The 14,084-nt window shown below is 37.8% G+C and overlaps 1 protein-coding gene across 6 annotated transcripts in view; it reads left to right on the top strand.

Annotated features, from left to right (window-relative positions):
* Positions 1 to 14,084, top strand: part of LOC149169851 (tobamovirus multiplication protein 1-like) — a 380,857-nt gene that overhangs the window by 73,949 nt on the left and 292,824 nt on the right. For 4 of the 6 annotated variants that reach the window (XM_089428834.1, XM_089428832.1, XM_089428836.1 and 1 more), the window contains exon 3: positions 12,207 to 12,257. The exons of the other annotated variants lie outside the window; for them this stretch is intronic. In XM_089428834.1, the coding sequence (XP_089284960.1) occupies positions 12,207 to 12,257 (51 nt within the window). The remainder of the gene's footprint in view (positions 1 to 12,206; positions 12,258 to 14,084) is intronic. 6 annotated transcript variants of the gene reach the window in all.

The raw sequence follows: 14,084 nt of genomic DNA, 5'->3' as shown, positions 1-14,084 counted from the left end.
GATTCAAGCCTTCCCATAGAGGAATCTGTCCGGACTGAGCATCACATTTGGCTCTTTTCGCTGTAGACCAAGGGTCACAGAGCTGGTAGGAAAAAGAAGAGTTTGTGTACTTTGAGTGGCTTGGGGAATCCAAGAACCACCCTGCCAAGCACAATCTGCTTCACGAGAACTCATATTGAGTCCCTGTCTGCTGAAAGACACAATAAAACAAGGCCACCACTAAAGCTGGACCAGAGACATAGCCCTGGAGAATAGGGTAAACTCCTTATTAAAACTGTTTGTGTCTTTGTGTTGCTTACTATATTTCTCTGCTGTCTTTCCATTTCATTTTCTGTGTATTGGCAATCTAATCAATCCATTGTTTCAATAACACAGAACACACACACCAGCACATGAGTCTGTAATACCTTTAGTTTAATAAATCTTTAACTGATGGCACTCATAGGGTGAATATCAGATCAAGTGGTATCAGAGCATAAGGTTGTAAGGTTAGACAAGCTTGTGTTGGTATAACTGTGAATGCTCACAAGATCAAAGCTCAAATTAGGAGAAGGAGAGTTGGTGGAAACTAATCCTGAAATTGGGAGATTCTATCCTCGAAAGACCATGTCAGAAGAAAGTTCTATGGGGTCAGACCCTCAATTCATAGAAAGTTTCCTAGCTATGAAGTCCATGGTTGAAGAAATGTACCAAGACTTAGAAAAGCAAAAGGTGGAAGATGCATCAGGCTCTAAGCAAGAGAAAGAAGAAGATGAGTCTCACTTCCATGACAACTCCAAAGGAAAAGGGAAAGAGGAAAACTTTCTCACACCTCCTAATAGCCCTGTACATAATAAGAAAGCATCTTTGATTAAGTTAGATGTTAAATTTGATTTGCCTATATATGATGGAGAGCTAAATGCTGAAAAATTGGACAATTGGATTAGACAAATTGATGTGTATTGTAGGGTACAGAACATAAACTCAGACAAGAGTAAGATTCAGCTGGCAAGCCTACGCCTAGGAGGCACTGCCTTGGTTTGGTGGGAAGGTAGAACCCAAGCTGATATGAAAAGCCATGGTAAGACCATCTCTGTCTAGAGTGACTTCGTTTCTGCAATCAGGAAATAGTTCTATCCATTGGCCTACATGCAGCAGGCCATGATGAGTTGGAAAACTCTTCGGCAATTGAAAGGGCAAAGTGTACAAGGGTATACTCAAGAGTTCAGAAAGAGAGCATTGACCTTCGACATCTCACTAGACTCACTAGAGACTCTTTTGAAGTACATTGGTGGTCTACACAGCTACATGAAGCATACCATCCTCATGTTTAATCCCACTAGTATAGATGAGGTGTCTGTACAAGCTACTCATCTAGAGGCTAGAGGAAAGAATGGCAATCCAGAAGTTGGGGGACCATCCCAACCCACTGTAAGCAAGAGTAAGGAGAAAAGAAAACAGAAGTGGAAAGCAAGGAAGGCTAATACTACATAGAAAGCCAAAGCATCATGCACTCACTGTAAAAAGGAGGGGCATGATGATGAACATTGTTGGATTTTGCATCCAGAGCTGAGACCTAAGAAGTCCGAGGGCAAGAAGAAGAAGACAACTATAACTATTCAGAGAGATTTGGGGTTAGAGTCGGGAGATGAAACAACCATAGCAGCCACAGGTATAAAAGGTAAGAATTCTGAAACATCTACTAGTAATTTTGCTCAATCTGTTATTGATGAAGAAAATGAGAGAAAAAGACATGAGCTTTTCCATATTCGAGTTATTTCCAAAAATCAAAAGATTGATACTTTGTTTGATAGTGGCTCTCAAGTAAATTTGATTTCTGAAGCAATTGTAAAGAAATTGGGATTAGCAACTACACCTCACAAGAAACCATACCCATTAGCATGGTTGAATGATAAAGCACAACTACAAGTGACTAGACAGTGCAAACTCAAGTTTTCTTTTGGGTCAGCGTTTGTAGATGAGGTGGAGTTAGACATAATTCCTTTGGATATATGTGGAATTGTTTTAGGAAGTCCTTACTTGTACGATAGAAAGACTATTTTCTATAGAGCTGAGAACAAGTATCTACTGGTTAAAGATGGAATCGAATACTTTGTCAGAGCTCATAAGCTCAAGAATAATTATACTCTCATAAACTCAGGACAAATGAAAAGAATGATTAATTCATGCAAACAATTCATACTGATGGTTGTAAAGGAAAAGAAACCTGATAAAACCAATGTATTTGAGAGCTGTAATGCTGAACAACAAGCTGATATAGAAAAGGTTGTTTCAGAGTATGATGTCTTGTTTCAAGAACCTAAAGGTCTGCCACCCAAAAAGGGAATAGTACATGATATTATTTTGCAGCAAGATGTTCCATTGCCTAACATTGGGATGTACAGGTTGTCTGCTTTGGAGAATGCTGAAATCAAGAAGCAGGTGCAGGAGTTGCTCGAGAAGGGCTTCATCAGGCCTAGCACATCACCATGTGGGTCACAAATCATTTTGGTGAGAAAGAAAGATGGCTTGTGGAGAATGTGCATTGATTACCGAGCACTGAATAAGATAACAATCAAGAATTGTTATCCCCATCCTCGCATAGATGATCTCTTAGATCAATTAAAAGAAGCTGTTTATTTCACCAAGCTAGATTTGCACAGTGGATACCATCAGGTCAGAGTTGCAGAGCAAGATGCATGGAACACTGCTTTCAAAACAAAGCAGGGATTGTATGAATGGCTAGTTATGCCTTTTGGCTTAACTAATGCTCCTGCTACTTTCATGAGATTAATGAATGATGTACTCAGACCTTTTCTTGATGATTTTGTTAGTGTATTTGGATGACATTTTGATTTTTAGTAAAACGTGGAAAGAACATTTAAAGCATGTTAAGCAGACATTAGATGTTTTGAAAAGAGAAAAACTTTATGTTAAACTCTCAAAATGTGAATTTGGCAAAACATCTCTAAACTACTTAGGTCACATAGTAGGGGGAGGTGAATTGAAAATAGATCCCTCTAAAGTGGCAGTGATTGTAAACTGGCCTAAACCCAAGTCTGCTACAGAAGTGAGAAGCTTCTTAGGAGCAGCACAATATTGGAGGAAGTTCATCTCTAACTTTTCCACGATTGCAGCGCCCTTACATGCTTTAACAGGATTGAATAAGGTGTTTCAGTGGGGAGGCAAATATCAGAAAGCCTTCAACGCCTTGAAAGACAAAATAAGTACAATACCTGTACTAGCACTGCCAGATTTGCAAAGACCATTTGAGATCCAAACTGATGCCAGCGACTATGCCATGGGAGCAGTGTTGACACAACACTGCAAACCCATATGCTATCATTCTGAGACTTTTAATCCTGCAGTAGTTAACTATCCTACATATGATAAAGAATTGTATGCATTAGTTCAGAGTGTGAAAAAGTGGAAACATTACTTAATGGGCAAAGAGACAGTAATACATACTGATCACCAGCCACTCCAATATCTACACTCCCAAACTAAGTTGCAACAATCAAGACATTACAGGTGGATGGGTTTTCTACAACAATTTCACTTAGTCATCAGATATAAAAAGGGCATACATAACAAGGTTGCAGACATGTTATCTAGACCCATTATAAATGCATCTACCATACTTAAGCATAATTCTGTACTACATGAAAGCTACATAGAACAATATGCTCAGGATATGGATTTTAAAGATGTATATGCAACTCTGAGTCAAGGCAAAAGAGTAGAAGAATTGGACTATCATATAAAGGACCGACTCTTATACCATTGTGGGAAACTTTGCATTCCACAAACTAAGAGGATAAAGATAATTAGGGAAGCACACACTTTTTTGATATCAGGTCACTTTGGGGTAAGCAAAATAGTTGCATAGCTGCAAAGATTCTGCTATTGGCCGAAAATGAATGAGACAGTGTCTAGATATGTAAGAGGGTGTGCCATGTGCGCTAAAAGCAAGCCCAACAATAGAAAACTAGGCTTGTACACTCCATTGCTAGTCCCTTCTCACCCTTGGGAAAGCATTTCCATGGATTTTGTAGGAGGATTGCCTAAATCTAGGAAAGGTCATGATTATCTATACGTTATTGTGGATAGATTAAGCAAAATGTGCATTTTGATACCTTGTAGTAAACAGGTCACAACTGAACAGACTGCAAAATTGTTCTTTGAACATGTATGGGTTCATTTCGGATTACCCACTTCCATTGTATTTGATCGAGACACCCGATTTGTGGGGAAGTTTTGGTCTAGTTTGTGGGAACTGATGGCACCAAGTTAAAGAAAATCACAGCTTTTCATCCACAAACAGATGGTCAGACAAAAGTAGTAAACAGGACTGTGATCCAGTTACTGAGAGGATATTGTAGTAAACATCCTAAGCTTTGTGATGAACACTTGTGTTATGTGCAGCATGCTTACAACAAAGCCAAACACTCTTCTACACAGAGATCTCCTTTTGAGACCTGCTTTGGTTTCACACCAAGGTCTCCTTTGGGTTTTGTCTTTGGTAAAGATACCATGGTTGATGGGCACAGTGATGTGGATAAGGCAACCAGGTTCATTGAACAGATCCAGGAGATCCATCAGGCAGTACAGGAACAGTTGGAAAAGAGCCAGGCCCAGTATAAGGCTAGGCATGATAAGCATCAGATGGAGCATAGTTTTTAAGTTGGAGACCAAGTCTAACTGTATATCAGCAAGGACAGGATGCAAGGTGAAGGTAAAAAGCTAAAGCCTATCAGGTGTGGACCTTTCAGGATACTTTAGAAGATTGGTGAAAATGCGTTTCGCCTTGATCTACCAGTTTACATGCACATCTACTCAGTGGTAAATGCAGATTGTTTGAGATTGTTTGAACCTTCAATGATTGAGGACCCTGAAGAGCAAAGTCAATTGCCTTCTATTGATGACCTGCTACCTGAATACCTCAATGAGTTGTAGGAAGACACAGTGCTGGACAGGAAGGTGAGGACAACGCGCAGGGGAGAAGTTGAATACCTCAGGATTGGGCTCAAAGGTTCAAAGCCGAGCAACGCAAAGTGGATTGAGATTGGACAAGTGAAGAAACAATATCCTCACTTAGTCGATGCTTGAAAACCAAATTTTGGTGGTCCAAAAGTTTTTCAGTAGGGAGGCCATGATCCGAATTGGATCCATAGAAAGACTGTCGAGAACCATGACTGAATCAGGTCGAACAAATCTCTAATGAAATCCAAAATAGTATCAAAAACACCTTGAACCAGTGGCCATGGCAGCCGACGGGGAACGACGAGGATCTCGGTCAAAGTGCGCTGATCGAGGCCCATGGAGATCGCGTAGGAGGCCAAAGTAGCCCTGGGAGCCCCAGAATGGAAAAAGGATTAGCGCTTAGCACTAATTGCGTATTGCTAAGCGAATAGGGCCAAAATGGGAAAGGCCGAGCACCCGGTCGCGTGGGGGAACCAGAGGACCGCAGGCGGGAAAAGGTAAAAGCGCTAAAGTACAAAGGCGGGACCTGCACTCTGGAAACTGACGGTTTTGATCGGGGTGCCCTTGAATGGTAAGAGGTTTTGGACAAGAGCGGAGCGATTCCATACACCGATCGACGCATGGCAGGCGAAGGTGAGAGAAAACCACCGTTGATCGTGCGCTATCGGTCGAGCAAGTCAACCGCGCGAAACGTGCGTATGGCGTCGGATTTGGAGGGCCCAGATCAGACGGCTGAGATTGTGCCCGATGGAAAGAAGCGGAATCAACAGGGAATTAAGTCGTGTTCTAAAGGGATTTGGAATCTGTTTCACTGCCACGGTGGAGGAAGAACGCATCCATGGCGTAACTGAAGAAACAAACCGACGAAGCATGCTGGCACCATTTAGAGGAGGACAAGTGGCCACTCCCTGAGTGTTCATGATGACACTGAATGCAGGGAACTCTAAGCGCAGCTGCAGAAGGTGAATCGACACAGGCGGAAGAGGAACCGAACAGGCATAGGGATCGAATGGTTAAAGCCATGAACAACGACAGTCGAACTAGTTAGAGTTGATTTGGAATCAGAATTGAAAAGAGTCCAAGCGACCAAGAGAGACAGTGAACAATGAACCTTGAGAGGAGGACTGAACACAGAGAACAGTGAAGCCAAGCAGAAGAGACAGAGGGCCGAGCTGACCACAGGCAACGTCGAGTACCAGAGAGCTTGAAGATTCAAGCCTTCCCATAGAGGAATCTGTCTGGATTGAGCATCACATTTGGCTCTTTCCACTGTAGACCAAGGGTCATAGAGCTGGTAGGAAAAAGAAGAGTCTGTGTACTCCGAGTGGCTTGGGGAATCCAAGAACCACCTTGCCAAGCAAAATCTGCTTCAGGAGAACTCATATTGAGTCCCTTTATTGTAATTTCTCTACTGAAAGGCACAATAAAACAAGGCCACCACTGAAGTTGGACCGGAGACGTAGCCCTGGAGAATAGGGTGAACTCCTTATTAAAACTATTTGTGTCTTTGTGTTGCTTACTGTATTTCTTTGCTGTCTTTCCATTTCATTTTCTGTGTATTGGAAATCTGATCGATCCGTTGTTTCAATAACACAGAACACACACACCAGCACGAGTTTGTAATACCTTTAGTTTAATAAATCTTTAACTGATGGCACTCATAGGGTGAATATCAGATGAATACGAAAACCCTCAGATAGCTGCATTGGTTTTCCCAAGTTGGGTTTTTCTAGGGACATTGGTCCAAAAATAATGGTGTCATATGGTGATTGTTTCTATTTCTTTCAATTGTTGATATGTAATATGTTGAGCATGCACTAGTGTTTATATTCAGTATTTACATTGTAAATAACTTGTTAAGTAACGGAACAAGTAGGTAGGAATAAATCAGATAAAGTGCACGGAGGGTTTCTAACTAAGTAGACTTAGAAACTTCAACACAAGAAGCAAGCTTCTAGTAGAAATTCTTTTAAGAAATGAAAGAAGTGGAGTCGCCACTTGAACATGAATCAAGCTCTAGGATCCAAAAGGCAAAAACAACTGGATATAAGGAGCTTGAATCCAAAAGGCAAAAACAACTGGATATAAGGGAGGGCTTCTTGGCTGACAAATAATAAATGAAAGAAGTGGAGTCGCCACCCAAACAAAAAACGAACTGAAATGTCCGGGTGCTAAAAGTGCAAATGAAACTATTAATGAGATGACGAAAGATGAAGCGACGAAAAGATCAAATGACGCCAAAAATGTTGTGTCGCTTGACCGGCTAGTGAATGGCAAAAAAGATGAGATGATTAAAACGATGTTGAAGAAACCAAGGACAGAAAAAACTCTCTCACTGGCAACGGCGCCAAAAAATGTTGTCGTTGCCGACTCAAATGAAAAGATGAGAAATGAGACGAATGATGAGGAAATGTCGAGAATAAAATGTCCTGGGCAACGACGCCAAAAAATGTTGGCGTTACCGCTAAAATGAATGATAGCAAGATGAAAGATGAATGTGGTAGAGCCAAGGCCCAATAAATTGGTCCTTGGCAACGACGCCAAAAAATGTTGTCAGACAAAGTGTCTAGGCAGCGCGACAACGCTCAGAGTAAGCACTGTCACTCTTAATCATTACTCACTCCGTTTAGACTTTCTCCTAGACAAGTCAAGGGGGGTAGTCCCTAAGGTAAATGGATGAAGATAGCCTGTGAAACACAGACTCTAGGATAATAAAATAGATAATAAAAATAAGACACAATCCCAAGATATAAATGACTACAAACCAGTGCCTTTAATATTTGAATTAACCATCGACTAAATAAAACAAGTTATCCAAAACAATTTTCCAATATGCGACGAACAATGACAACCATGAATAATCAATATAAATGCCCAAAACTGTATCACACAAGATATTCTAGATTTAAAATGATTTTCATTAACTGCCCATATCTAGGATTAATTAACTTTCTCTTATCGCCAATATAAATTTTGAAACATTAATCCTACTTGACAATAGAGAAATATAAAAATGCATTTAATCACCAAATAACACTAAGGAACTTCAGATAAACAATCTAATTATTCCTTAGGAACTTAATTTAATGTGAAAAATGAGGAAAACAAATCAAAGGGTCAATAAAATAGTTTTTTAATGGGCCATAGGCCACATTAAAAATACTTAATGTGAAAGTGTAAGTCCTTTAATTTATTTTATTCCAAATTTTAAAGTCACAAAAAAAAATTAAAATTTTTAGATCTTTAAATGTTTTTTAAATCTTTAGGATTTTTTAAATTTCTTATGATTTTTTTTTTAGAAAATTTTTAATGTTTATTTTAATTTTTTAGATTTTTGAAATTTTTAATCCTTTTTATGATTTTTAAGATTTTTAAGAGATATATATATATATATATATATATATATATATATTAAAATTAAAAAAAACACACTCACAAAAAAAGCAAAAATTCAAAATAAAAAAAATCAGAAGTCACAAAGAAGAAAGGGTAACTTTTTTAATTTGTTTTTTAAGTGCTTTAGATTTTTTTATTTTGAATAAAATAAAAAAATGATGAAAACTAAAAAACACAAATTAAATTAAAATCAAAATGAAATGAAAACTAACTGAAATAAAAAGGTTAAATCTAAACTCATAACAATAAGTAACAATACAAAGTAAAATAAAAATAAAAATCGAAGTAGGATGAAGTCGAAACCAACCCTAACAAAAAAAAAAAAAAAACAAACCTAACTTAATTCATGCAAAGTCGAATAGGAAAAAAAAAGAAATGCATCTGTTGTTCGTTGTTGCAGGTCCGCAGGAAGGAGAGCTCGAAGGCAGGGAGCAAAAGGGAATGCGGGTCGGAGATGGCAACGAGGGGAGAGGACGCAGCGGATTGAGTGAGAAAGGGAATGGCTGCTGCGGGAAAGTAGAGAGGAGACCGCAGAGAGAGACCATGGGAGAGCAGTTGTGTGAGGGTTTTGAGCAAGGAAGAAGACGGGTATGCGATGGAAGGAGTGAAACTGTTGCTGCAGAGAGGGAGCAAGGCAGGTTTCTATGGCAGCGGAGGGTTAGCAGGCATCGTGGAGGGAGGAGGATGAAGGGAGCCACAAAAATAAAGGGTCGATGGCAGGGTAATGCGTTTTGAGTGTTGCTGTGCAGGTTTAGGAAGCTTGACGGACAACAAGGGTTTATGCAATGGCAGCTATGGGAAGCGTATGAAAACCAGATTTTCCAGAAAACCTCAGAACACAGAAAAATTTGAGATTTTGAAGGAACCCCCAAAAAGGGGCAACAAAACAATTTCAAATTTTTTCAGAGAAAAAGAAATTTCGGATCCAGCAGCTAATAGCTCAAAGGACCCCCAATTTTTTTTTCGAGAAACCTCTGATTAAGATGGTGTGTTCTGCTTCAGATTCATAAATTGAAATCCCTGTATAATAGTCTCCAGATTTTTTTTTTTTTTTTAATCTGAAACCCTAGACTACAAAATTAATTTGAATATCCCTGCAAAGTGATTTTAATGAACCCATAGACCCAGATCTTGCCCTCCAGGGCCTAGATTTGGACTCTATGCGGTTTTTTCTTCAGATTTGTAGCTGCAAGACAACAATAAAACACCCAAACGATATATACAAAAACCCAAATAACCCAAGTCAGAAAACCAAAAATAATTACAGATCTATGTACACGAATGGTAGATCTATCAGATCTAGGGAGTGTGAGTCCAACTCTGCTCCTAGATCTGATAATTTGAGGCTCTCAAGAGCTAGATCTATCGATTTATCACAGAAAAAATTAATTTTTTTGAATTTTAAAGGAGGCGCTGAGCTCAAAACCCTTCATGCATCACCCAAAAAAATATATCTTATGATAAGCTCGGGATCAAATTAAGCTAGGCTTTTCAGAAAACACGGATCGGGAGTTGGCTGGTCTAACCGAAAACTTCCCCGAACACCCGATGATCTAAAAATCAAGACTTTCCTGCAAAACTCAATTCAACCATCAACATAGAGCGAGTAAACAACAATAAAACTCAGACAAATAGAGATACCTGCTATTACGTTCAGAATTTAGATTGTTATTCAAACACCAACGACTGAGCAAGATACCTGTACTCAAATCATTCTTCAAAAGCTATAATCAATGGCTAAAAAAATTTACGCATGAAAAATGACACATCTTACAGTGTTTCCATGAAGAGTAACACCGACGAAAATTAACCCCAAAGTCTTTCTTTATCATTCGAAAAAGTTTACACAAGAGCTTTTCGCTTAGCACACGATCCAAAGATCAGATGAATTGACTGAAAAATGACTTCCTATTTAGTGATAAATCCTCAAACAGTTAGTTCGAGCGATCCTTGTCAAAGCAATCTTGACCGTTGATGAGAATTAAAATTTCTTTTAATCTCATCCATTGAAATATTAAATTCTTGAGGAAATTCGAGTTTTTCAATTAAATGCATTTTAATTATTCAAAAATAAAAATTTTGAGTTAATTTCCTCAAAAAATTGACTTTGACTTAACCTCCAGGGACTAAAGGCTTAAAATTTAGCAAAATAAATAATTTACCTTAGTCCCGGAAAATTTAAACTTACCTAGGACCTAGAATTAATTAAATTTATGGCTTATGATTTTAATTAATTTTTGGCGAGAAAATTTAATTAATTAGCCGATGAGGGGATAAATTATTTTTCCAACCCTCAAGACACTTTACATCATAAAGGGGAAAACCCATCTGAAATAGACCCTCACAGACTACCCATTTCTGCGACACAAATATAATCTAGTAGACCAAGCAATTTGTAATAAAATAACCTAACTAAATAGTTAGGATTATTCTCAAATTACTTTTTACATAGACTCGATCTATAACACTAGGACTCGCCTAAGATCCCAGTGACAAAATCATTCCGACTTTGGGATAAGGTTGAAGGAAAACTCTGCCGACCATCCGAGAATGGATTGGTGAGACAAAAAATCTCCCGGAATGTAGATCGTCACTAGAAAAATAAGTTTACCTAGGCAATTACATACATGACACGGATCTGCTGAGATTATTTACATCATCTACATGCAGAATGGGTTTACATTATAACATGACAATCAGGTTGATGATGAAAGCTAGACGACATGGACACATCGATCAGGCGCTATCCCTTTTGCGAAAAAACGGGGTGTACTGCTATGGGTCGTTGACACGTAGTGGTCAATAAGCGGAAAGTACCTTATTGTGATTAGGGTTCTCTCATTTAAACTAAGTATTTGATAAATTTATATATCTCATATGTTATCAAGCTGCCTCTTATGAACTTTGTTTAACACAAATTGCTTGATGTCAACCCTCTCTTCCTTTGAGAGTCAGGGTTTAAATATCTCTTTAATTGATGACAAAGAAAGCCACCAAGTAGTTTGGAAGTATAATTCAACAAAAGCCATAATTGCATGGTTAGGCCTAAAAATTCCATCCACACAATACATCAATGTTGAGCACCCTCCTTGGAAAAGGTTGGGAGACATTTTTGTTTCATTTTTTGAAATCTTTCTAGTGCGACATAGATGTCAACATTTTAACATAACTCTTATGCTTTTATGTAGGCATCTTCTTGTTCTTTTGCATGATTATTGCTTTAGGTCATTGTTCCTTTTGCTTTAATTTTGAAATGCCTCCTAGGACGGGGTAAATTTTTTCCTGTGGATCTCATGTTGGTTTTAATAATTAATTTATCTTGTTTGATCTACTAATTTGTTCGTATTTATTATTACTTCTTTTCTTAAAATAATGAATAATGTTGATGGATAGCAACTCTTGGTGTTTGCCCTACCCAATGGATATTAAACTTTGTTGGGCATCCTTGGATTTAGACATTGGATGCAGTCATTGTCTTTTTTACATCTTTTCCTTGATCAGGTTCTTTCGAGGAGCATATTGTTTTGTGGGAATCTTAAACCATTTACAAAGCAATGTGCTTGTTATGCTTATTGTTATTTTCTACAATTGTAGATGCTTGATTTTACAAAGGATTATAGCTTATGGATCATTGAACATGATATATAGATCATTGAGGTTGGATCAATGAACATGATTTATAGATCATTAACTAATTTGTATTACAAATTGTTGAACTTATCTTGAAGGTTTTAAGTGTAATTGGAATTAATGTGACCTCTAAAAATCAATGAGTCTGCATGTTGGGTGTTATTATTTATGGATATGTTTAGAATGTTAGCTAAATTGCTATGTTGTTGTCATAATAGTTGTTAAGGATTCAATTGCGAAACCCTCACGTTGGATGGACTCGTCAGAAGGTATGTTCTTATAATTTTGCTACTGTAGTATGTTGCATGGAAGCTTACTTGTCAACTGGTTAATAAGCAGTTATATTTTATTTGTTCGATATCTTTATTAGTTCTCCTTATGGATGAATCCCAAGACACAATATTGCATGAAGACTACATGAACAATATGAATTGTTGATTTTATTGATAATATGGCTTTAGTTCTCAAGTTTATAATGTGGTTATCTACCTTGAATCAACCTCTTCAAGTGCATATATTTTCAATATTTAGCAATTAATTGTACAATCCTAGGTTGATTATGCTTTCAAATACAATAACTTATCCCAGTTTAATATTGACAGAATCCTTTTATTTATCTCTACAATAGTAAAATATTATCACTTAAAACAGAAGGAATTCAATGGGCGTTCAGGGAAAGTGCCAATGCCACATCACATAGTTCCTCTTGGTTTGGGCTATAGTACTTCTAGTCTAAAAGGTGAATTGCTTGTGATTTGATGTTAAATTGTTCAATTGTATCTTGCATAAGACTTCAAATATGCTACATATACTTGCTTAAATTGCAAAAAATTATTTAGATTTCTGCCATTAAACGCTCGAGAACAAGTATATGTTAGAATGTCAAATCAGTGTTTACTCTTCATAAATCAGTGTGACAGAAAGTTGTAGATCTGCATGTAAAATACCAAAAAATTGTTAATTTTCAGATCATGGAAACAGAAAAATTCTCTTCTTATGGAATCAGATCAAAGTAAGATATCCAAGACCCAAGACTCCAACCTTCTAGATGCCAAGTCAAACCCCCCTCCTGCACAACAAATCCATCAATACCAAGAGACCAACAACAGATCTTCAACAAGAGATATGATAAGGCAGAACTTTGACAAACCCTTTTAAATTTCAAACTTCGGCATTCCTTTCCTCTGCAAAATTGCAGACTTGACAGGCAGGGCCAACTTGGCATCTAGAGGGGTTTTTGACCCAAAATACATATTTAAAAAATTCTTTTTCTTTTTTCTTTACAATAGGTCCAAATTGGACTTTGACTCTTTGACTCATAAAATCCTACAAGCATGAAGAACATGCTTAACTAATGAAATAATAATTTTTGAGCATGAAACCCATGCTTGATTATTATTATTATTATTATTTTTTTCTTTTTTTTGCTTTTTATATATCATGACATAAGTACAAAGATAATTAAGAAGACCGAACCCAGTTACATTTTCTAACACTCCCTCTTAACTAGGGAGGTATTCATAATTTCATAACCGGTACAAGGATAATTCTTAAATTGAAATATTCTCATAAGAAGAGTTGGGTTGATAAGCCATCTTTAAGCATCAACATCATAACTAACATTGTAAAATATCAACATAGCAAAGCCTTTGACTTGTCAATCTCTAACTCTCCACAATATTGGAGCAAAGCGCTGGGAGGCATACATATGGACACCACCATAGCCTCTCGAGGCACATACCCAGTTCGGATGTTCCATAGGTATGTCCTTCCAGGGCTATTCTTATCTTGGATTCCCAATCCTCAAAGAATATTGGTCCTTTTCGACCACTCTTATCTTGGATACCCTGCCAGTTCCTCAAAAAGTGTCGGACCAAGAGACTACTTCCTATCTTAAATTCCAATCCTCAAGGAGTACTAGTGCTAGATGCTTATTCAATCCTCCATTCTCCATCCCAGTGTGATACACCAAACATACGACGGTTAGTCCTGGCCTAGTGCATGACACATATGGAGAATATGGTGTCCACCATCACTGCTTCTCAACTAGGGAAAATGTTAATTTTAGGTATGTTCTATGCTGATAGAAAATTTAC

The sequence above is a fragment of the Pinus tabuliformis genome, chromosome 4_2, assembly GCF_031772625.1.
Source record: "Pinus tabuliformis cultivar Carrire ecotype Pingquan chromosome 4_2, CPIR1, whole genome shotgun sequence".
Classification (NCBI taxonomy): domain Eukaryota; kingdom Viridiplantae; phylum Streptophyta; class Pinopsida; order Pinales; family Pinaceae; genus Pinus; species Pinus tabuliformis.
The sequence above is the reverse complement of the archived record's forward strand: the minus strand, read 5'-3'. Positions and strand labels throughout refer to the sequence as shown.